At 45.8% G+C, this 25,008-nt stretch overlaps 2 protein-coding genes across 6 annotated transcripts in view; one reads left to right on the forward strand and one right to left on the reverse strand.

Moving 5' to 3' along the window:
- On the forward strand, positions 1-13,657 carry LOC103623844 (aquaporin-7). 2 transcript variants are annotated; one of them, XM_008643018.2, is made up of 7 exons: positions 1-430; positions 4,120-4,245; positions 7,736-7,862; positions 9,719-9,856; positions 10,605-10,723; positions 12,103-12,320; positions 13,123-13,657. In XM_008643018.2, the coding sequence occupies exons 1-7, from the start codon at positions 245-247 to the stop codon at positions 13,280-13,282; spliced, it is 1,074 nt and encodes a 357-aa protein (XP_008641240.2). In that variant the 5' UTR covers positions 1-244; the 3' UTR covers positions 13,283-13,657. The 2 variants fall into 2 exon arrangements, with proteins under 2 accessions (XP_008641240.2, XP_017602122.1); XM_017746633.1 differs by having other exon boundaries at positions 7,736-7,787.
- TPGS2 (tubulin polyglutamylase complex subunit 2) overlaps positions 8,032-25,008 on the reverse strand; it is a 23,765-nt gene continuing 6,788 nt past the window's right edge. The window contains exons 1-6 of one of the 4 annotated variants that reach the window (XM_017746635.1): positions 23,605-23,692; positions 23,139-23,217; positions 22,099-22,230; positions 19,847-19,960; positions 18,042-18,202; positions 14,981-16,444 (exon numbers count right to left, since the gene is read on the reverse strand). In XM_017746635.1, coding sequence (XP_017602124.1) covers positions 16,217-16,444; positions 18,042-18,202; positions 19,847-19,960; positions 22,099-22,222 — 627 coding nt within the window. In that variant the 5' untranslated portion in view covers positions 22,223-22,230; positions 23,139-23,217; positions 23,605-23,692 and the 3' untranslated portion in view covers positions 14,981-16,216. Of the gene's footprint in view, positions 9,019-14,980; positions 16,445-18,041; positions 18,203-19,846; positions 19,961-22,098; positions 22,231-23,138; positions 23,218-23,604; positions 23,693-25,008 lie in introns of those variants that run through there. The other 3 variants (XM_017746637.1, XM_017746634.1, XM_017746636.1) reach the window with 3 other exon arrangements.

The following is a 25,008-nucleotide window of genomic DNA, read 5'->3' on the forward strand; positions in this document are numbered from 1 at the left end:
GCAGGAGGAGTGTGGCCCAGCATGGGGTGGATGGGTTCCTGGTGACCAGGAGGGTTCCACTCTGTTGCCCAACAATGAGGCCAGGGCCACCCCTGGCAACCCTGTCACACAGAGCCCTGCTCTGCCCCTAAAGACAAACAAAGTCAAGTAATTCTGCTCCTGCCAGCAGCATCACCTCATGGTTTACCTCCATCTGAGCAGCCCTGTAGTTGTAGCAGCCCGGTAGCTGTAGCAGCCTGGGGCAATGCAGCACCATGCCCAAGGCAGGACCCCACCAATACCCCGCCACATCCCTCCGTATGTCGCTCCACCTCCCTCTTACGTCCCTTCACGTCATCCTTCTGGCCAGTATGACTGGAGCAAGCCTGATCATCCTTCTGGCCAGTATGACTGGAGCAAGCCTGATCACACGGAAGAGCAGCATGTGCAGGTGATGAACCTTTGGCTGGCTTCAGGGCAAGGGACAATGGGTGAGCTGAAAGGCTGTGGAGGCTGTTATCCTGGGAATGGAGAGCAAAGACATCTGGTCAGAGACAGGTGGGGTGGGTGAGACTTGCTTGGTGCCTGCCATCCATAAAGAGGAGAAGGAGCAGACCATGAATGTGGAATGTCAGACTACAGGGAGCGGGTGTTCCAGGGTATGTCAAACAGGGTCTGCCCTGGACAGCGAAGGTCATACCAGTGCTGTTATGATCTCTCTGGCTAGGTCTTGTGACTGGAGATATTTTGGTGCTGTGTTCATTTGGTCCGATTGAGGAACAAGCTGTTCTTGCCTGTGGTGAGCAGCTCCTCTGCTCAGCTGTCTGCTCGTGCTCTTGGCCTCTGGGGAGAAAACGCTCCACCAGCAGGGCTGAAACAAATGGAGTGGCAATGTTCCACCTGCTGATTAGCCCAATAAATAGATAAATGGGCTCCTGGGTGCAGAGGAAGCATGTGCACTGTCAAACAGAGTCAGAGAAATTATTCCTTGCAGAATGCCCTGGGGTGCCTGGGTACTTGTTCTTCGCAGGGCTGCTCTGGCAGGACCTAGGGGCATTATTCTCCTGGTTCTTCATTACCATGGTTATCAACACCAGGACTGTTAGTGGGCCTTGACTGTGCCAAAACTTTCCTTTCCAAACTGAGACGTTTGTGACTAGTGCTGAAAGCACACCTGTCTTGAGGGGGAAAGTGGGTTTTGTTTAGCAGGTGGCTGCTTAATGTGCAGTGGAAAACATGGCAAAATCATCATAGGGCCAATGTTGAGTAAAGTCTCAACCTGTGAGGGAATCAAGGCAAACATTGGGAGGTGGTGTGGAGCTAAGCATGAGCAGCCAATGCTCTTCTAACAAACCTCATAGGAACACTTCAGGTGATAGCACCTGCAAGAAATAAGTTAACTCATGACTGTGACAGGCTAATGCTGCACATGGACAAATGGCTTTGAGAATTTGGCCTAAAATTAGAGGAAAGTGTCTAATCTTCAGAGCAGCAAATTCTGGTAACAGGGTCCAACAGGAGGAGTTGGGCAACAATCGTCTACCACTACAATGGAGAGTGGCCAGGTCACCAAAGGGCAGATGTGGTGTGGCTGCCTGTGTCAGTAGGGGACTGTATTTAGTGACCCCGGAGATCCTTGTCAGCCCTGCGGGTAAGTGAAACCGAGCAAGTACAAGCAGGTTGCTGTTGGGAAACCAGCAGATATTCGCAATCCAGCCCTTAGCTGACTCACATGGCTCTCACTTGCTCAAGATCACCACGTCTGGATGCAGGGAGAAGGGGCAGTCCAGCCCACCTGGCGGTCATGGGGGTGCATGGTGGAGCCCTTCACTCCATGTCCCTGCGCAAACACCAGAGGGAAAGTGCCAGTATCTAGCATGACTCATAGGTCAGGCCTCGGATGCTTATTTTAGGTGGGGAAGAATTGCCCTTTGGAGCTGCCTGTTTTTCTCTGCTGATTATAAACTCAGGCACAGGCTCACACACTTTGGGTTTGTGTACTCGCAGAGCAGAGGTGCTCTGGTGCACATGACCCACGGAAAGGTGATGGTTTTGTTACACTCCTTGAACACCAGCAAGTCTAAAAATGGCCAGCAGAACCCCAGAATTAAAGGATTCTCATGTTTTCAGCAGCCAACAGAGGAGTCCTTCTGAACACCTTAAAGGGAGAAATTAATGTCTCAGTGCCATCTTGTGGCATGACCTGTATGAGAGGACAAGCTCCTAGAAGCATGCTGGAGTTTTACAGAATTTGGTGGTAATATTGGAAATTATGCGACAAATACTATCACCAAACCAAAGATTTCTATTGCAAACTGGGATTGCATTTTTCCCTGAGAAGACTGCAAGTCTATGGGAATCCGGTGTTCCCAGAAAGTACCTATCCATTTTTCAGCCCGAATCAGAATATTGAGATGCCTAGAATTAATGCCTGAATGCAGGAGACAAAGCCCATCAGATACACAGCAGCTTCACTGTTTGCCCACAGGGAAGGAATCCACTTGGAAGGCTCCCTGAGATCTAGGAGTGAAAAACAAAGTTGTAGGTCCAGTTGTGGGTGTTACCGACCCACTGATACCTTGCCCATCTGAGAAAGGCTGTGCGATCTCCTGTATGTGGCGATGCAAGGATCTCAGGTGACATGTAAAGTCAACTGGAAATCACCATGTGCAGAAGAAACTTGAGGGTCTTGTCACCACCCCAACCTGGTGCTCCAGGACCCATGTTTGTGCTCCACCAATAAACACTTGCATGGCAGAGAACAAAGTGACCTAGAAAGGTTTATTCTGTGCCACAGCATAGCTCGCAGACCCACAGGACAAAAACCTTCCCACCTGGAAATATGCTGTAGAAACACCCTGCGAGCAACATGATTATCATCCATCATAATTAATGATCCTTAGTATCAGAGACAGGGCAGTAATTTACTGCATATTTAGCCAGGCGTTCACTGAGGTCAGTAGCTAATCTGTCACTGGAGGAGGGATTACCCCAGTCCATAAAACTCTCCCTGCCACAAGACATACAATCATCTGTGGAGAAGAGAGGAGAATCAGCTTCCCAGGTTCTTCCATACAGCTACTGAGTGCCCTGTGGGTGAAAGAAAAGCTCATGAACTTTTGCCACGCAGTAGAGAAGAGGAAGGCAAGGCTAGGGGCAGCATGAGCAGAGCACCATGTCCCCATTGGGGCAGCTGCTGATGCTTCTGCAGAGCTGTTCCCTCCAGGGCCACAGAGAAGCTGCAGCAAGTTGAGAGGAAGGTGAAGAAAACCAGCAAAGAACCAGAAAATGCTCAAGGGAAAAGGTCTTGAGTGTTCAGTGGATATAAGTTTTTCCATGATTAATCAAAGGTGCTAAAACCTTTTCATTGTGGAGAGATAAGAGCACCTGGTGAGCAGGGAGATAGACAGAGGGAATCCAGAGATGGAGGAGGAATCAGGGCAGCAATGGTTCTGCTCTGGCAGCCAGGTGAGAGGGAAGGTCTCTTGAGACCATTGCTGAGGTTGGCTTCTCCTTGCCCTACATGAGAGGACAGATGGGGTGGCTGGTAGAAAGGCTCTTTGTGAGTGTGACGGCATCTGCAGACACAGGTGCATTCAACAAGAGCAAATATTTGACCTGAAACAATGCATTGTGCTCCTCCCAGCTGCAGACAGCAGAGCACACCAGCTCCAGGCAGAGCATCCTCACTGCAGAAGAGGCATCCAAATAGTCCTGCACAGGCAAACGGTCCCAATCCCACCTGTTTAAAAAAACTGGCATCAAACCACTAGTCAATGGGTTACAATGCAGAGCCCAAATTCCTGTTCAGTTCCTACAGAAAAGGTTAAGGAGAAAGACAGGCTTTAGGAGCGTATCAAGGCTACTGACAGCTCCACTGTTCTGGGGTTAGGCTGCTCCTGAGCAGAGGGACAGTATCACCAATGCCCTCATGACAGAAATATTGCACTCCCACCATACAGCTTTTATAGGATGACATATGGGGGGGGAGGGAAGCGGGGAAAGACTTTGAAGCTAGCTGCTGCTTTATTGGCTTGTTCATGGTTAACCAAAGGAGAGAAGGTGTCTGGGGGTGAAGAGAGGGTGCCAAGTTTCAAAGGGTAACTTGGCTCAGCGCAATGAAGTGTGCCGTCACAACAGGAGCAGCGAGTCAGCTTTATGGAGGTGGGGAGGACAATGTTGGAGAAGACTAAGAAGGCGATCAAGATTCGTAACTGTACCATGAGGGAGCTGCTGGCAGAAGCACTAGGAACATTCATCCTCATGGTAAGGAGGAGTCTGTGTGTGTGTGTGTGTGTGTGTGCAACCAATTAAGGCAGCAATTTGTAAGGTCAGTGGTTTCCTACCACATCCTCGGGATTGCTCAGTGGTTGGTTGCTACTGCTCACCCCTCTGCTTTGGTGGGATGGCAGTTTCCTGGCAGGCAGACCATGTGCCAAAAACCTTCTGGAGCACAAAAGTAATGCAGGGAAAGGGAGGTGAGTGCTGGGAGAGAGTGAAGTAGGTGAATCATTTCAGTTGGGAAAGACCTTTAAGATTTCAACAATTAACTCAGCACTGTCAAGGCCACCGACTAAAGCATTTCCCTAAGTGCCACATCTACATGTCTTTTAGACACCTCCAAGGTGTTATATATATGTAATATCTGTAAAAGCCACCACTTCCCTGGGCAGCCTGTTCCAATGCTTGACAACCCTGTTGGTGAACAGATTTTTCCTCAAATCTAATCCTCCCCTGGCACAATTTGAGGCCATTTCCTTCTGTCCTGTCACTTGTTACTTGGGAGAAGAGGCCACCCCTCCCCTCGCTACACCCTCCTGTCAGGGAGCTGGAGAGAGTGATCAGGACCTCCCTAAGCCTCCTTTTCTCCAGGCTGAACATCCCCAGCTCCTGCAGCTGCTCCTTATCAAACTTGTACTCCTGACCCTTCCCCAGCTCCACTGCCCTTCTCTGGACATGTTGCTCTTTCAGTTTTCTTCTAGGAGAAAATTGAGGAAGCGTTTGGGAATGAAGTCAAAGATCAGTGTCTAAAATGATTGTGCCACACCCCCTGAAAGATCCCAACTCTGGAAAGCAGACCCTGACTCTTCTATCACTGTCAACTGTGAAATGAAAACAGCATTCATCCATCTTCCTCTCGGGGTTGCCAGGGTAATGAACTTTCCAGAGAAATTCTCCAAAACCACAAGCCAGCATTAGGAAATATAATTACAGGGTGTGAAGCATGCCAGGATTTCACTTTTGATTTTCTTGCTGCCAGTTGAATAGTGCTTATGTAAATCATACATAAACTGCCTCTGTGCTTATGTAAATCATACATAAACGGCCCCCTTGCCTGAGGGATGTGTTTCACAAAGAAATAATTAAGTGGGTTGGAGCTCCTGGGCTGCTTCAGAAGTGTTTGGGTAGAGGACTAGGAAGGTTTTGCAGTCAAGATTGATCCCTGGTGGGGGTGAAGTACCCACTGAGACCAGAGACTTTGATTGTTGGATCAACATGGCAGAATGAGATCCTCCCTCTGAGAAGGCCCACTATCTGTCTGTGCCAACTTGCTACAGCTGGACTTAGCCTCTGCTGAGACTGGACAGAGGCTGGCATGCAAAGGCTGGGCATAACCCAAATAACTTGTACTTGGAGATTAACAGAGGAGGAAGTTAAGACTTGTGTTAGCATAGGGACCTTCTGACACAGCTTTCTGTACCAAGAAAGGTGCTCATTTCCAAGGGCAACAACTGCCTATGCAGAGCACGGTTGCTTTTTATCTCATCATTTTGCACATTTAGCTCTTCGAGTTACACTCCCAGGTAGTTTTGCACCCATAGTAAGTCAGAGTACAGACATCTGTGACTCATCTGCAGCAGCTTAGCAAATCATTTTGCTTTTTTCATTCTCTGTTATTTGGTGGTAGAAGTTCTTAGGTGACGAAGGACAACTTCAGGGTTGTCCTGCCAGGGACGCAGTATGAGGTGGAGACTTTACTCTGCACTCTGACAGTTCAAGGCAGATTTTGCAGCCTGCAGCTCACATTGGCTCTTCCATCACTGATCCATGAGAGGGAAGAGAGAAAAGGAGGGCACTGCACATGGGCTGAAGACAGGAAGCATCCAGCATCAGAACAAAGCATACAGCACCCAACTCTTCAGCAGCGCCTTGGCCCTCAGTGCAACAGGCAATGTGCTGGATGCATCTCCAGGATGCCTGAATGGCTGTTATTTGGACCACAACACTCACCCCAGGGCCTCTCAGTTTAATGGACAGGCAGCATTGGTAAGAGGAACCCGGCAGCAGGACTAAGCAGCACAAGGACTAGGGAAGAAGGAATTAAAATAAACGATGTTTTGGGACTGTGAGGATGCAGGAAAAGACCAGAGGTTTGGATCTGTGCTGAAAAACAGATTCTGTGGCCTATCATGTGTTTTTTTCAGGATAATGCTGTTTATGCTCAGTCATGTCTCCTGCCCTGCACTGCTCTCTCTGCACATGTGTGCTCTCCTGCAATACCTGCGCCTTACACATTTGTTGTCTCTTGGGTCTGGCTTTGGAAAAATCAGAGATGCATATACAGAATTTGTGTAATTTGCAGATGTTAGGGGGACATCACAAACTGTTTCTGGGGGCTTTTGCTGAGGCAGACTGAGAAGGGCTCACACTGTGGGGGCTGTAGCTTTGCGCAGAGCACAGAGTGTGGTCTGTGTCTACAAGAGAGATAAGAAGAGCAGCATCTCTGGAGAACAGGGGATTTGGGTGATGTCTATAAGAAATGAGGGGAAGCAGACACATGAGATAAAATTTGGATGCAGGCAGAGTAGCCAGAAAAGATCACAGTTAAACAGTACAAGCCAAAGCAGAAGTTTATATGCTGGAGAACATACTGACTTTCTTGTCTTGAAAGACATATCACCTTGGATAAACATCAGTGCAGTCCAAGTAACAGGATAAACTTTCCAAATCCTCAGTGGTTTTTTAGGCAGAAACCTGAAGAGATGCCTTGTCCTTCTCCAGACTTTGGTGTAAGAGCACGCAAAGAACTGATTTTTCCACTCTTACCACATCAAAAGCATGAAATAGAATTCCCTCTTTCAGGACAGAGCAATGCCTTGAATATATGTTTTCCTGCTGGAGAGTGTTTACTTTTAGTTTTTTTCTCTGATTCTCCTTTAGTCACTAAAAAAACATTGAAACTTTGGCTGTTTCCAAACTGAAAATATATGCGTTTAATGGAAAAGTTAAACCAGAATTTCCTTTCTTTCGCTGAAATGTTACCAAAATTAGTGCAGAGTTTTGCAAACAGCTGTACGCTGCCTAAACTACATTTTTAGTCAATAAATTGCACACCAGGAAAAGAAGGACAGTAAGAATTTGCACTCCCTCCTTCCATCTGTCTTGGATGTTGTCTCCTGGTGGTCCACAGTGATGCTCCTCCGGTTCATGTCCCTGGTTTCAGGGTGAGGCATCTGCAGTGTGGCTGTGTGAATGACCCCCATGGACCCCCAGCTCTTGGTGTGAGTGTTCGGGGTTTGTATCCCCATACCCAACCATAATGAGAGTGCCTAGTTTGGTTTGATGGGCACCAGTCTCAGACATCACTTCAATTTTTGCAGGGCGAGGTTGTTCTTTGTCTTCAGACCATGGTCACCTTAGAGACTTCCTGTGTTTTGGAGCTCATTATTTTTGCAGAAAAAATAGCAAAGAAGCTCAGTCTACCACAGCAACAAGAACACTTTTAACACTCTTTTCTCTCTTTCTTTTTACACAGGTTTTTGGCTTGTCCTCTGTGGCACAAGTGGTATTGGGAAAAGGAAACACTGGTCAGTATCTGAGCATCAATATGGCATTTGGCATTGGTGTTACCATGGGCATCTATGCGGCTAGAGGAGTATCTGGTGAGCAGCACACTCAGGCATGGGACATATCCATGTCCCATAAAGGCCACGTGCGTTGGGGACAGGAGGAATGGGGTGTGGAGGGGGGCAGTGCCTTCACAAAAAGAAAAAGCAGTCCTAGAGCACCCAGGCAAGAAAAGCAGGAGAAGCCAGGCACGCCCAATATACCTTCAGAATACTGACCCCAAACTTGTGTTCTGAGCTGTGACAGGGCAAGTGGGATAGGGAGAGTTGAGGAGGTTTGGCCACCCCTTCTGTTGTGGCCAGGGGAGCCAGGTTTCAGCAGCTCCCCCATTTGGCCCATGCCAGCATGGCCCAAGCAGACAGGGAGCTCCCAAAACGTGCTGCTGATATGACCCATGGAGAAGTAAATAATTTATTGCAAAGGAGAGCTTACTGCTGATGTTGCAAAAGGAATGGTATGCAAATTTTCTCCTTATCACACACACCCATGCACAGATGCCCCACATGAACGTGGGAAGTGGTGTTTTGGGGCCATGGGGTGGCATCCCCCACATGACAGGAGCATTACCTTTGCCTTCTGCAATTTCTGCATTCGTTTCCACCAGGAGAAGACATTAAGGGCTCTAATAGGCAGAAAATTAAAGCAACTTCTTGCTCTTGAACTGTTGGAGCAGACAGAGGTCCAAATTTGGGGCTGGCTTGGAAAGGAAAATTTTTCCATGTGAGCAGTTAGGAGCAGTCAGCTCTTGATTTTCTTGTCCTTTTTGGAGCTGGTGGAAACATCCTGGGGAAAGCAGACTGAGGAAAGCAGGACCTGCAGTCCCAAGTGACTTTTGAGAATGAGCTGATCTGTTGAGGAGAGAGGGCAGTGCAGAAGGGATCTCAGTTCAGTCGGCAATAGTATGGTTACAAAGCAAACTTCAGACCTTCCTGACATAGTAATTTGGCTTCATCTGTGTCACAAGATGCTTTTTGTGATCTCTGAAATGGCCGGCCATACTCACATAAGAGCAGAGGATCAAAGAAGGGATCTACCCCCATTCCAGTTATGGTTGTTGGACTGCAGCAGGTGGTACATGCACTTCACTCTGTCCTGCACTTTGATGAAATGATGGGTGTCTGCATCTTACCCCTTTTGGAGTAGAAGATGGTCATGAAGGCTGGAACATTTACTGGCCCCCAAAGTTTATACCTAGGCAGGGAAAAAAAATATTTCATTTAGACTCCTGGGGATAGGAGGCCTGAAGAACACATGCGGTTTGCACTGAGGGCACCAGACCTGGAACCATTTAGTTTTCAAAAGCACTATTGTGATGCCAACCTCCTTGACAGAAAGTGTTCCATCAAAACACATCCTCATCTACCAGTAGCCACATAAAAAGTGCTGAGGTATGGGCTCTTTTTAAGCTCAGTAGGGAGAAGCCCCTTGAGAAACTTATAGGGAAACTCATGCCATCCCAAGAGAGGTATGTCTGACAGGTGAGATGACCCACTCTCTGGGGGCAGCCTGTGGTCTACAGAATTTTTAGAAGACTAGCTAGGAGCTCTTTGACCTGCATGATTCAGCTGTTGAGAGAGAAAGGCTCATTTTGTGTCTGTGCTGGATTAAGACCCTGACCTGAGAGAGTCTTGCTGTTCTGGGTCAGTGTCTGGGTGATTACTGTGGGGCATGGGGCATAGAACCACAGAATATTTTGGGTTGGAAGAGACCTTTCAAGTTCATCCAGTCCAACTGCCCTGCAATGAGCAGGGACATCTTCAACTGCAGCAGGTTGCTCAGAGCCCTGTCCAACCTGGCCTTGACTGTTTCCAGGGATGGGGCATCCACCACGTCACATGTTCCAAAACAGCTGCACCAGTGTTGAGGCCTCTCTTTTTCTGTGATTTTGCAGGAGCTCATCTGAATGCTGCCATCACCATTACACAATGGGTTTTAGGAAACCTCTCCTGGACAAAGCTTGCAGCTTATATAACCGGCCAGTTCCTGGGCTCCTTTATGGCAGCAGCCACCGTCTTTGCCCTCTACTATGGTAGGGTCGTGTCTTTTATCACAGAGGTTGCTGTAGGTATAATTTCATTCAGCTCACACTCTTGTCAAAAATACGTCCTTTTACAGTACCTAGCATGATTTCTGGGTGAGGAGGGCAAGCTCCTGGCTTGTGGGACAGACTTCACAGCTCAAGTTCAGAGCAGGTCCCAGATATACCTCTGGGAAGGATACACAATTCCTGGAGAACACAGCTCCTTTTACTCAGGGCATTCCCACTTTCCAAAACCTGTCTTCAGCAGAAGGGCAGTAGCTGCATTTTGTCAGCATTTTGTTTCCAGGTCTGCAGGAGCTTTATTTACATGAACTACCATGCATTAGGTGCTGCTGGAGGTCTGGGGGGACTCTGCTGGTCTGTGGAACACAGGTTTGCAGCCATCAGGGGTTTTGAGCTGTGAGCAGAGGATCCACCACCCACTGTCTCTAGCATGTCTCAGTCTCTGAGGGGCAGAGGGTTGGAGGCCTCCACTGCCTGCAGACCATCCAGGCTACCCCAGGCTCCTGGAGCAGAGATAGGGAGCTGGTAGGTGTAAGGAAGCGACTGCAGATCAAAGTGTGTGGGTAACAGGTATTGGTGAGTTCATGCCCTGCGAGGAGTGTATCACCTCCATCACGTCTTCCATTGCCTTCCTTCTACCTGATGTCTGTGCTGGCTGCAACAGGTGGACTTGTGTGTGTGTGTCCTGTGGGATCAACACTGTGCTAACTTCCGTAATTCCCACTTCTCCTAGATGCTATTTACGACTACACCCAAGGAAACCTTACAGTGTCAGGACCAACTGCCACAGCGATGATCTTTTCCACTTACCCTGCTCCCAGTGTATCCTTGCAGGGAGCCTTCTTCACAGAGGTCAGTGGGAATGGCTGTGGTGTGCTAGGAGAAGGTGGGTAGTACAAGGTGCTGCTGCAAGGCTGCTACAGGGTCCCCACAGCCCTACATACACAGACACAACCACAACCTCTTCCCCAAGGAGCCCAGCATCCAGGCAGGTGCCTGAAAGGCAAGATCCGAGGCATCTTGGTGGCGGGGCAAGCCTAAAGGGCTGGGCCTAAAGGGTAATACCTGAAGGCTGCTCCATAGCTTGGTCCAGGGCCTCTCCAGACACCTTCCCTGCATGCAGCACAAGCAGTGGGAAGTGAGAAGCTGAGCTGTATCACCAGCCATCTCCTCTGGGTTCTGGGCTGAATCCCTATTTGGATTCTACACCCAATCCATGCTCCTTGGCAGCTGCGCTGGGTGTCTCTCCCCAGCATGGAGAGCCTGGGACTGTCCCCACATGAGCACAGCCTGGATTGAACCTCTATGTTTGAACAGACCCACTGAGACTGTGCAGTGGATTCCCAGCTTACAGCACAGTGTCCAGATGCCCAGAAATAGGAAAGGGATGCTTCAGGGGATGTGGGGCACTGAGACACCAGGGAAGGAAGATTCACTTCCAATGCAAATCTGGAAGTCTATGATTTTGACTCTGAGCTGACAAAACTCCTGCCTGGGCATGATGAAAAGGATGGTGGGAGTGGAAAACCCTAGAAGTGGGGAGTGGATCCCCTCAGCCTCCTGTGGACCAGGAAGTGTCCTTGATGCCCAAGAAAGCAAATAAGAGTGACAATGCCTTGACAAAAGCTGCAGTTTCTGGTTTTGCTGGTGTCTGTGCAAGCAGTCCATGTCTCTCCAGCTGCATTTTCTGAAGCAGGAAGATACAGGTGTCATCACCTCTATCAAAACTATGCTTCTTGATGTCCCAAGCACTGCAAATCTACAAATACCAGCTATGTAGTCACTGATGGGAAATTCAGTTTCCCAGGTGAGCATCTGGTATCTGCATACAGGCTGTATAAAACATCACTTCCTCTAGGGAGGATCAGGTTTGTCTCGTGAGCAGTTTGTTATGGCTCTGCTTCTATTCGACAGAATGTACTTAAAATAACCCATTTCCCTGACTTGAAAGATGGAGAGAGAGAACATTGCTGAGAAGTTTGTATCAGTCTTGGTGATGAGGCTTTTTGCTGAGAAAACCTCAGCAAAGGTGATGAGGTTTTTGCTGAGAGAATTTTCTTCAGTCCACCTGTGAGGAAGGAATAAGAGTTGGGTCCTTCCTGCCTTGACCAGACCATGAATCTCATCTCCTCTTTCATTCTGGGAAGTCTCTCCCTCTTTGCTGAGCAGGATCTTTCAGCCTTCCCCATTCTCTCTCCTGAGCGGTTCTTCTCCCTTGTCTGTTCCTGCAGTTTACAGCAACAGTTATGCTGATCCTGGGCGTTCTAGTCATCCAGGATGAGAAAAACAACGCAGCCTTGAAAGGCGCTCAGCCCATGCTCTCGGGTATGCTGGTCCTGGGCATTGGTCTGGGAATGGGGCTGAACACAGGCTATGCCATAAACCCCTCCAGGGACTTGCCCCCCAGGATCTTCACGGCAATGGCTGGCTGGGGAATGGACGTCTTCACGTGAGTGACCTGTTCTGCTCTTACACTGCTCAGCTTGCCAGGGGGGAGATAAGCACAAGATTAAATGTGTCATGCAGCCTTTTTCTTTGGACCAAGTGATGATACTACTGCAAAGTGTGCCTAGAGGAGCCCTGTGCATTAGGTACACAAAATTTAGAGTACCCTAATTCTCCTGCACGGGATTCCGCGGCTTGGCACTCAGATACCTGTTTGGGCACCAAATTGTCTGCCTGTTCACTGGAGATCCAGCTGGTTTTTGCAGTGACCAGAGAGCCAGAATGCAGCTGACTGAATGCAGGTGCATTGCTCAACAGGTCTCCTAAATTTAGAGTCTGAATTTGGAGATGAAACCCTGCCTTCCTCTATCTAGTAAGATGGTGTCGGGCTTTTCTTACAGTGAGATCATTACCACAGTCTCCTGTCCTGGACACCCATTTTCCTTAAATTTCCAGAAAATGTATTTGAGAACTCCGTAGAGGAGTTGCAGATGTGATTGGAAACAGGGAGGCAAAATGCCTATGTCTGTCTGAGAGTCCACTCATCAAGACCACACAGCCCATTTCTTTTGGACAAAAGAAACCTGCAGTGTAGAGCCACCTTTCCACACTGATGGGGAAAATGACCTTCCCTCCAGCAATCATGTGAGAGGACAGTGAATTTGTGTAAGCCAATTGTAGGCTTAGTGCCTGGAGTGGGACAGACTCCTCTGCTCACACAGCTCACTCCTGTCCCAGCACGATGTGGTGGCAGGGCAGTGGTTCCAGTCTGGCTCACCAGCTGCCTCCTCTGTGTTTCATTTCAGGGCTGACCATTCCTGGTGGTGGGTCCCAGTTGCAGCTCCAATTCTGGGATGTCTTGCTGGTGTTTTCATCTACAAAGCCTGCATTGGTTTTCACAACGAACCTGACCATGAAACTGAAAATAAGAAAGAAGAGGCAGGCACAGAGACTTCGAAACTGTGACGGCCACGTGCTTTGATAACACATGTGAAGGGCACATCTGTTTATCCACCATGAAGGTGGACAGACGAGGGACTAGATTTCAGTAAACCTACTCTGCTTAAATGGACAAACTTGGTATCTGAGATATTGGGCAGACCTGCACAGGGCTAGACCAGACTGTGACCTGAAGAAATTATTCAATCTCTCTGTATGAAAAAAAAAAAATAAAAATAAGATAAACCAAAACTCAATCCACAAACAATCATTGTATTCTGAAGAAAAGCAAAGCAGAGCTACAAATCTCCAGATACATATATATTCATATAAATCAAAATACATGCATCAACAGTGGCAGGACCAACATGATTAATTTAATTAACACAGAAATTTTCATCTGAAATATACTTTGGTAAGAGGTAGATACTACAGTGATGGACCAGGGGCCTAGGCTTTCATTTGTGTATCTGTCACCCTAACAAACACCTAGTTTGGCAGAGCACAGAAGAGAGAAGAACAAGGACAGTCTAAAATAGAAACATGAACCTGTTGGGTTGTTTGGGTTTTTCTCATACTTTTGGTTTTTTTTGATCTGAACATTCAGGAAGCATTTGAAAAATTAGTAAACTAAACTACAGGGTCTCCTGAATCCTGCCACAGTTCTGCTGGAACATGCTGGCATCAAAGAACCATGTGTGTTACTGACACTCTTGACTTGAGCTACACCAACTACCACCACAGGAAAGAATTCGGACAACTTCTGTGACAGCGTCTCCAAAAACCTGAATACTCCCACCCCCCCAACACACTTTTTAAAAACTTTTTTTTCTACTCTGAATGCATGAGAAATATAAGAGATTGCCCTGCTGCTGCAGGAATTCTGCTACCTCCATCTGAACGAGGAAGTGGGCCTGCAACAGCCTTACAGGTTTGAGGTGTCACTGGATTCAAAGCAGAACAGTAGCAGAAGCTGCCTGTTCCCAGGAGGGTGACAAGAGTCAACTTTTCTAGAAAGTGCTTAAGCAAGTATGGTATGTATGTCAAGCACATAACTGCAGTTCCAGGGCTGGGTGCCATGAACAAACACAGAGATCTCCAAGAGCAGGAAGTGACAGAACATCTCTACTGCACAGAATTCCAGGGCATTTACTGGCTTTAATGATCATTCCCATCCCAATATTAAAAGGGTAACTGATGGGTTGCTACGGTATGGGGTGGGGTTGGGTGGGAGGTACTGACATGTGTGCTTTCTCATTAGAGCTGACTATATCAGTGGAGCAGCTACAACAGACCTTCACCTGTCTCAAGATGCACATGGGCTTGAGAGGCTGCATTAGAGCATTTCTTGTCATCTGAGGGTGGCAGAGAGTGGCTGCCAGGCAGTGCAGCAACTGCATTTGAATGTAGGCCCTGGGCAGTGCTGGAAGCCAGCAAAATACGCCTGAGCAGGGGCTGCTGGCTGCAGAGATTTTGTACAGTGACTGCAGGACAGAAGTGGAACAGCTGTCACACAGGTCAGTCTTTTGGCCTGTGTGAAATAAACTGGGAATTTCTGAGTAGCTCAAGAGGGATTAGCTAAAAGCACTGTAACCCATCCCTTCTCAGTGAAAGATTCTCCACTGCATTAAAGAAACACCCCGAACAATCTGTCCGGCACACTGCTCTTGCCACACATCCTTTGCATCCCACGAGTTCCCAAAGCATCTTCAAATACCCAATCACTCTGAAGGAAAATATTCAAATATTTATTAAAATACTATTAAGCATTTACAGCATAGCTTCATCTTTCTGAAGGCCATACAAATACTCATGAAAGCCTCACAACATCTCTGTGAGGTAGGCTTGTCTTGTGTAATTATGTGGTCATTTCAAAAATTAAAGATGATGCTGTTTAAATAGTCAATGCTTATTTGAAAACAGTGATTTTGATTTCTGTATTTAGGCACAAAGTATGTTGGGTGCTACCATGATTCCAGCATATTTGGAAGACAGAATAGCATAGAAAAGTAATGGAAATAATCAGCTGTAACTGAAAACCAGCAGTGAACGGGTCAAAGTGCAGTTCTAACCTGAAAACGTACAGTATAGAAAACAGCATCAGGGGCTTCTAAGACTGTAGGATCTCAGTGGCCCCTGGTGAGATCCTGCCTAACTGAAGAGTGTCAAAGGCTGTTTCAATGGCCAGCTTTGCAATGAATGTGTGACAAACCAAGGGGTCCTCCTGGCTGATGGAACCCAACACTATTGACTCTCTGCTCAGCAGTTCCCACAAAAGGGAGGCAACAAGGGATCTTGCAGCTTCTGGCTTCACGATTATTGCAAATCATGTCACCATATGAAAAGATACAGCACAAAGGCCAAAAAGTGGTCTGGGCTGCAGAGCAAGTGGCTAGGCAAATGCAGAGACATAGAAGTCCCAAGTCCCATTTTACCATGAATCTCAGAGCAGAAGCTGGAAGGAGCACAGGGAAGTGCACAGTTTGATTCTATCTGGAGTGAAAGCTACTTCTCTGTCCAGTGGGTTCCAGCCTGCTCCCACAGCATGCAAGATCAGGACAGTTTTCTTTCAAAGGACATGGCAGAAATATCTTCACACCCTCTACTTCAGCATGGGTCTGTTAAAGTTACTGTGAATTACATTTGCTTTCATTTCACTGCTGCAGTTGTACAGGAACAGAAGCTTCCTTATGGAGCAGTGACATCAAAGGTTTCTTCATGTCCTCGGAAAAGTATGTGCTGCAAGTAGCAGAAGGGAATAAAATCGATGTCTCGAGTTTTTTTTTAAGAGTCTCCAGGAACTACATCCACATGGCTGCTATATTTCATGCAAGTGCTGCAATGTGTTTTCCATGGGCACATCTATTCATGCACAAGGAACTTGGTCTGAACCACTGAGACTCTGCAGCAGAAAACATCAAAGCTTATTGCAAATGTTGTCCAGGGTCAGATCTGGCGGGCTCACTTCCTTGAAGAATTCCCAGCTAGTGAGGATGTCTTGGCAGAGGTCATGCTCGTGTGACTCTTTTGGGAGCCTGGTGGCTGTGAAGGTGGTTTCTTCTTGAGCACTGGAGTTTTGTTCTTGCTTTTAAACACTTTATTGGGGTCCAGCTTGTTCACAAAAGAATCAGCTTCTTCAGTCAGCAGTGCTGTGTTGATGGTTATGGGTTTATACATGTTAAACCATTGCTGAAAGGCAGGATGGTGGGGAACACAAGTTAAATTCAAACTGCAGTTAGACAATTCCACCTTGCTCCCCATCTTCCCCAAGACATGATTTTAATCCTATGCCACTTATGAGTTTGCAGTTTACAGGACTTGGAAGAGTGCTTGTGATAAGGATACACAAGGCATGGCTACAGCCCCAGTCCTGGAACTGCATTCCAGACAGGGAAGAGGAGAACCAGACACAACCCTAACACCAACTTTCCTGCAGTGTAACTCCTATCAGGAGCGATTCCTGATTTAAACCACAGGAGAAAAAGCAAAAGGATGGGATGAAACTAAACCACATTTGTTTAGATTCAGATAAGCACAAAAGATTAAAAACCCTTGGAATTTAAATGTACTTATAAACTGAAAACCAACTAGTTGAATTTCTCAAAATGTAACCTTCCTCCCTCTCTTCACACATAAAATAACGAATATTTTTAACTCTTTACAGAAAAAATTTTGTGTTTGTTTGTCTTACTCTTTCTGCTTCTATCTAGAAGTAATTACAATGACTTGGGTTTTTTTTGTATCATTTCTCCATTGACAAAGTCAGGAAATAATGGAGTAGGAGTTATGGTATTCCAAATCAAAGTGAAACCATCAGCAAAATGTTGAACAAGATGAACAGAACATCAATACTGAAATGTAGATAGCAATCTACTAACATACTGCTTAGTGGAAAACAGCTTTAATATACCCCCTTGAAAACCTTTAAAAATGATAATGGCTAACGAAGTAGGAGGATTTTAACCAACAGGGGCTGCACATGTTTAGGGAATAGACAAATGATTCCTCTTAAGGTTTGTAAATATACTGAACATAATAAAATACTTATAGCAGGTAAGTTGCAGAAAAGCAGAGCACAGTGCACGTACACAGCCTTGACTGATACAGTACAGTGCAGTGTAACAGGGAAGGCATCAGGAATGAAAAGAACCAAATTCTAGAGCCACTATTTGATGGGAAGTCAGGAGTGATTTTAGTAATTCTGATGTGCACACAGGACCAGGGAATGCCATGCTGGTAAGAGAGCTGTCATGTCTGGGTGAGGTGCAGGACACTCACTGATTCCCAACAGGCCTTGCTGAGGTGCACTGACACTGTGCTGTGTTCAGTAGGATCATCAGCTCCATTGCCTGACCTCTCACAGCCTGGAGGCAGGGATAAGGCTGAAGGCCCAGTCAAACAGAAAAAGAGCAGAAGCCTCTAATAGCAGGATTTTGGCATGGCAGAATAGTATTTTTAGTAATAAGTGACTGGAATGGTCATAAGGCTTTATGTAGACGTCTTCTGTAACTACCTTTAGGACTTTAAATTGACCTTTTCTGGGCATAATTTTTATCAAGGCCCAACTGCCTTGAGAAAAGCAGGATTAACACAGTATTAGTGAATTCAAATTACTGTGAAGCAAATGACTGTTGTTAACAAGTCACAGGGAAAAAACTTGTGATCCCTTCCATAGGTCACCAGGAAGGTCCCCTTGAACCTAGACACTGCTTGCCAAAAGGTGGGAAGATGTTTTTCCAGCCTATACTTATGCAAAATATTGACAAGCTGGACGCTGCTGTCCTACCTTGGCCTGGGGGCTGACTCCATAGCTGGTGAAGGCGTACTGCCACTGTGGGAGACCCAGGTGGGTGATGAGCAGGCGGTAGTAAGCTGTGAAGGTTTTGGTGAGGAAATGCCAATACAGAGCCCTGTCCAGGAACCAGATCTCTGTGTCTGGGGAGACCACTAGAATAAAACAAGCACAAATTACACTGTTGCTTTGCAGTGATAAGATTAACCCCTGGCCACTGCCAGGTGGGAGACACAACATATCAGAATGGCTGTTTTAGGTACATCCAGGGTTGCCCCAGCCCAGGTACAGAATCCAGCACTTGTCTTTGTCAAACTTCATATGGTTGGTGGTTGCACAGCTCTCTAATTTGTTGAGGTCTCTTTGCAGGGCCTTTGAGGGAGATATCAGCTCCTCCCAATTTAGAATAATGGACAAATTTAATATCCATTACAGTCCTGTGTCCAAGTTGTTTATAAAGACACTGCAGAGCACTGGGCCCAAGATGGAGTCCTGCAGAACCCCACCAGTGACCAGCTGTCAGCCTGATGTGACCCCATTTACTATAACCCTTTGTGCCTTACCCATCAGCCAATGTTCACCCACGGCATGAGGTATTTGTCTAGCTGTGTGCTGGACAATGAATACAATGCTGTTCCTTCACAACCTGGGAGTGACACGCTACATGGAACATTCTTGGACATCAGCAACTTTGGAGTATATGTTCAAAGTACAATTATGGCAAACATTTATCTGCCCCACAAAGTAAAAAGCAACTAACTCTATTGTCAGTCATCTGGATTACTGAATAGAGTCCAGAGTCTGGAAGTCATGGGAGTGTGTGCTGCCAACAAAAACACATTTTGCAAAATCTTTCTACAGTGATCAAATACTTCTCTGGTGGTGACATCCTTTGTAGCATAAAAAGAAGTTATTTTCTTGGGAGAGTGAGATGCTGAACACTGTCCTTTAAACAGACTGCCCCTGTGTTGACATTGACACCTGTAACCAATGCTCCCTTTCCTTGCCCAGGTTATCCATGCGCTGAAATCACTAACACTGGAAGGCAAGAGGACAAGAACTTCCTGCCATGGCATTTGCAGTCACACCCAATGAAAGACACAAGATAACAACCCAAGATTTTTCTTAAGAACCTGTATATTGCAAGTGCAAAGCCTGCACAGTAAACACACATACATCTAGTGACCTGTGCACTGTGTCAGATGACAACTATTTTATGAGTGCCTTGGGTGTTTCACTAGTCACTCAACTGATAACAGTTATCTCTGTATCTGTCAGAAGAAACAGCTCAGCTCCCATTTCTCACCCTCCCATTAACCCTTCCTGCCACATTTTGACCTAGTTAGAGCCTGGAGGCTGTGCACCCATGCACAAGGTGGAATAACCAGTCTAATTCTGTTTCAGCTTTTTTTACCATCTACACTTTGTTTCTAAGCAGAGTTACACCCTTTCTCATCAAAATGTAATGGCTTTGTTCCGAGACATGCAAGCAACCAGAGACAGATTAGTGGAAGTCTGTATTAATTTCAACACAATTGTCTGTAGGTCACATGTGAATACTCCCCTGTTTCTATGCATGCAGAAATCATAAGTTATAACTCAGACTCCAACATTAAAAGGAGTGAAAATGTTAGATCTAGCTAAGGTTTGACTCCTGACTTCCGTGGATACAGGACATCCCAGTAAAAGTTTCACCTACAAATTGCAAAGAAGATAGACATACAGGGTAACTCTCCACGTGTGGCCTCCAGATACAACCCACAACAAGAGATAGCTAACTTTACTTTCTTCAGTCTTACCTGGTTCAGCATGCTTATAAACAAGACAGACTTTCCCATTCCCATTGCATGGGTCTAATTCAAAGATAAGACTACGAGAATCAAAGTGCGGCTTCTCTGGTTTGTCTCCATTACCTGAAACCAAGGGAAAAAAATCATGAAACATGTCTGGAAACTGACTGTGACTCAGTTGCAAAGAGTCAATCTGTTTTATACTTATTAATAAATCAGCTGATGAAGAACTGAATCAAACCATTACATTTATACTTCTTGGAAATAATTAAGTTCCCTACGTTTAAAATAAAACCAAGGGAAAAAAAAAAAGTGAGAAAAATATTCATTTCTGTTAGGAAAACAAACCACAGAGTAAAAATCAGATGGCTGAAAATAGTTCCTCCCTGGCATTAAGCTTCTAGTTCCTCCCTGGCATTAAGCAAGACAAGGTTTACAGATGTCGCTCCTGAGGTTTGTCTAATCTTTTCTTAAAGTCCTCTACTGTTAGAGAAGGCACAGTCTGTAGGCAAACAATCCAAATCCATCACTTATCACTTAGAAGTTTTCCTCATGGATCCAGAATCTTCCCTGCTACAGCTGAAGCCCATTACTTCTGTTGTACATACCATTTGTTTTTTTGTCCTAATTTATTTTTTTCTAAGGAGGACAGGGAGAAAAAAATTATTCTTTTTCTCTTGGGCCAAGACATTAATGAAATTGCAGTCATATGTTTTTCTCCATACATTCCAGTGTGACATCAGCATCCTTCTCAACAACCATGTCTGACTCTTATTCAACCTGTGACCCTCAACCACCAATGAGCATTTCTACAAAATAATTTTGGGACTGTGTAGTTGCAAGTTCTTGCAGAATGCAATTTTGAAACCTAAAGCTGATGGGGAAGAAGTGGACATAAAAGCTGTACTCTTCAGAAGAATTTTCCATGAAAGTCAGGATGAGAACTTCTATGAGGTAATTTTTTCAGTGTACCTTATAAATGCATCAATGAAGGTTTAAGCCACTAAATAGAAGCAGAATTTGGTGCATTTCATTACAATGGCTAGAAGATCAGGAGCAGCCAAACTGGAATGTGCAAAAATACTTTCAGCCACATTTAGAAGCTAGAAGAGCTTATAGAGATGCAGAGACAAGACTGAAATCAAATTGCATTCTTTTAAGAAATTGGTGTGACACCTGGCTGTGTTATTATTCTCTTGATTTTTCCAGCTGGACTGTAAGAGCTCTGACAAAATGAGTGGGCTTTTTTTTTTCTTTTTTATTTTCTCCAAATAGCAGCATTCCCAGCATTTTTAGGCAGCCTGGAACACACATTACCTCATAGTTATATGCATGTACCAGTTACTTTTCCAATTCCAGCTGTCTTTTCACTACCAAAACAAAACCCGTTATCTTTTGTTCATGTAACACCATAAGCACACAAAGACTTTGGAAGCTGAATCACTGGAGCAAGGCTCAGGTGAAAGTTTAAATAGGGAAGAGGCAGAACAGGAAGGCTGACAGGCTGTTAGAAGAGGATGCAAATAACACTAATCCCCATGACATTCACAGCATACAGATCTACCTGTCAAGGCTGTAGGGGACTACATAATAGATCTAGCCCAGGAGACAGGTAGTCACGGAATCACAGAATGGTTTGGGCTGGAAATGGACTTTGAAGATCATCTTGTTCCAACTGCCTTAACACGGACAGGGACACCCTTCTCTAGACCAGGCTGCTAGACCAAGCAATTCCCATCTACCTGGAATGACCTTTTCTGTTGCTGTATGGTAGAATGGAAGGGACATTACAGATCATCTTGTTCTAATTCCCCTGCCATGGGGGATAGCTGAGGTGCTGAGAGAATTGGGTTTGTTCAGCCTGGAAAAGAGAAGGCTTCAGGGTGACTTAATTGTGGCCTTCCAGTATGTGGAAGGGAGCCTATAAGAAAGAAGGAGAGGGACTTTTTAAAAAGACACATAGTGACAGGACAAGGGGCAATGGCTTCACACTGAAAGAGGGTAGATTTACATCAGATATTAGGAAATAATTCTTTACTGTGAGGGTCATGAGGCACTGGCACAGACTGCCCAGAAAAGTTGTGGATGTCCCAACCCTGCAAGTGTTCAAGGTTATGAACACTTGAATGTTGGATGGAGATCTGAGCAACGTGGTCTGGTGGAAGGTGTTTTGGCCCATGTATCTTGTGCTATATCCTAACATTAAAAGAACAAAAGGGACGAGGCAGAGCAGCTTTTCTAGCCTGTTAACAGTGCCTTACCTTCATCATCTGTGTCATCTTCAAGGTCAGCGAGAGTTGGAGCATTAGGCAGAGTGTACATAGAGGAACCCCCAAGCCGGCACAGCTTCGAGACACTGTTAATCACCATGGAGCCCAGGGGCATTGGGGTATCTGCAACAAGGCTGATCATTAATCACATCCAGTGTCAGGAAAGCATGGGAGGTATTTCTTTTCCTCCAGACATCAACCTCTACGGCGTGAAGAGATGGTTATACCCAGCAGACCTGGACACTTAAGTAAGACACTACAGGAGCAAAAATGAGGCTTTTTCAAACACAGACTTGCACTTAGATGTGATACAACACCATCTCAGAGATGTAAAGGTATGAGAATTACACTGCTGGCCAAGACTGTGCTGCAGCTGTTAGCTCAGTCCTGTGAAAAATTAAAAATCCTGGCTACAGGATTTCAGCTACAGCCTCTTCCTCAAAGCTCTTTTCCCTGCTGCTGCCCTTCCTATCAGAAACCACCCCACACATGCACAGCTTACTGGGAAGCTTGTCCTCTTCTACTCCATGTACCTGCTTAGGGTACATCCTCTTGGTTGCCAGTTTCACAGAGGATTTTATCAATGCATCAACATGTGGGTGTTCCTGAAAGAACACTTGAGGACTTGTCACTTGTCCCTGTTTCTGAGGACTCAGACTGTTACCAGACATCAAGGCAGCAAGCACCCTGTTCAGCCATGTCCCAGTGTGATGGGACTCAGAAGGCACTGCTGGATGTTTGCTCAAATAAGACAGTTGTACCAGCAGCCTTGGCCTCTGCGCACTTGTGAGCCCTGAAAACAAGACTCTTTAGAGCTCACAACACAACAAATCCTGCTTGAAACATGACAGGAGTCACTGCAGGTGCTACAGCACTGATGTCAACTGTCTCTGAAATGTCATTTCCCCTCCTGAGGAAGACCCTGTATTTGACACCCATCTCCAGAAGTGAGCAGTGTCCACAGCCCTACTTGAGAACCCTGCCTGAAGGCAGTGACAGCCAGGATAACAGCAGCAGAGTGAACAAGCTACCTGATTTTTGCCAAACAAGGATGGAAAACGAAGCTTGGACTTTAACTGGTGGAAAGCAGAATCAGGCTCCAACATGTACCTACACATTTTAATGAGAAAGAAGCATTATCAGAGGGTGACTCTTCCTACCAATTTATCATGGGGTAATGAGCTACAGCTGTTTCTCTCTACGTGAACTACAGAGGGAGTTAAGGTATGAGGTTTAAATGACACACCTAAATCTGAGTGTCAACAGATGGTCAGTGTATTACAGAACAGTATTTATGTCATGAATAATTAGCTTCTTGCCAGTGTTCAGTGTATGCACCTCTTCTGTGGGAGCCCAGAACACACACGCAACAGATTTTGCCCTGAGAGATGTGTATCAATTGTGCAGAAAATAAGTTTGAAACTAAAGAGGTTCTGCAAAGGATGGACCGGCTGCAATGAATTGGTGTTGTCAGTGGAGAGGAACACGGGGACCCACCATCGGTCTTCACACTCCAGGTCATTTGGAAGCCATCAGTCATCAGATAGAAGTTCTTTAAATCCTCTGGTAATACACAGGAGTTTTTCTGCAAATCACAACCAAAGTGTTACGGGAAAATGCAAAACATGCCTCAAACCCTCAGAACAACTGAAAATTGGTACAGAAAAAAGTGCCACCAAGTTTTTTTCTTAACTCCAAGGTAACTCAAATCGGCTCAAATATCTCAGTCTAAAGCCTTGAGAGAGAACTGCATATTTCTTGGGACTCTATTAGTCTTAACAAAGGTAGCTTGGGAAAATTTCACAGTGAGCAGTTAGTCATCACAAAATTATTACAGAATTGTTCCCCAGCTGAGACACTGTATTACTTCTGAGATTAGCAGCCACTCCAAGCTCACATAAATCAGAGCAATCAGCTTTTTCATATATACAAGAGTAGTAGGGTTTTGCTTTAAGTGGAATCAGACTAAACTTACCTGTTCCACTAAAGCATGTACAATATTAGCACAATGACTCTCTTCTTCTGAGGGATTTCAGTTCCAAGTAGGTGAAAGAAGCATGGACTCAAAAGCTGCACATACTCAAACAGATTTGACGTGCCACTTAACAAAAAGTATGTGTGCAAACATATGCAAAGCCAGACTCACAAACCTGCTGATCTGGCTTCATCCCTCCAAACTTCAGTGCATGGCTGGGGCTCCTAAGCCTGCTTCCTTCTGAGCCAGCAGTGAAAGAAGCAATCCCAGTGAGCTCAAGTTTCTCAGAACCAGAACACTTCTCCTATACCTGTCTTGGTTGTGGAAGGAGTCTTTCTTAACTTACTCTTCAGCTAAGCAGCAAATACAAGGAAGGAAGGATAAAGGCTTATTCCTCAGAACAAAATGAAGCCCAAAGAGCTATAGGCATTTGTAGACCCTGCTGCTGGGAACAGGACTGGCTGTAAACCAATGACCCTGTGTTCTTGCTGAAGTGTCAAGTACACACAATTAAACAGGATGGAAGCCTGCGAGTTTTAATAAGCCAAGCAACAAGCATGACTAAAGGAGTTACCCGTTGGTCTGTTTGTAACTGTTTTAGAGAAAAAACCAAATTGACTCCAGTGAATTCAAATTTAAAATAGTCACACTCAAGCCTCCAAAAAAATCAGACCTCAAAACTCAGGAGAGGGTCTGAGGATGAAGGTTCCACAATCTGTGCATGTTGACTTATCTGAGGGCTGCACCACTCTCCTTGTGGAAAAGTTTCATTTAATAAAGACAGAATATTCTAGTAACCACTAGCTAAGGAAAAGGAAGATGCACATGCAGTTCAAGTATCTTCTGCTTCACTTGGGACATTTTTTTAACATCTCAAGAGAAGCTTATCTGATTCTCCCCGACATCTTCAACTTGCATATACTCAA

Source organism: Corvus brachyrhynchos, unplaced genomic scaffold, assembly GCF_000691975.1.
Source record: "Corvus brachyrhynchos isolate BGI_N302 unplaced genomic scaffold, ASM69197v1 scaffold139, whole genome shotgun sequence".
Taxonomy (NCBI): domain Eukaryota; kingdom Metazoa; phylum Chordata; class Aves; order Passeriformes; family Corvidae; genus Corvus; species Corvus brachyrhynchos.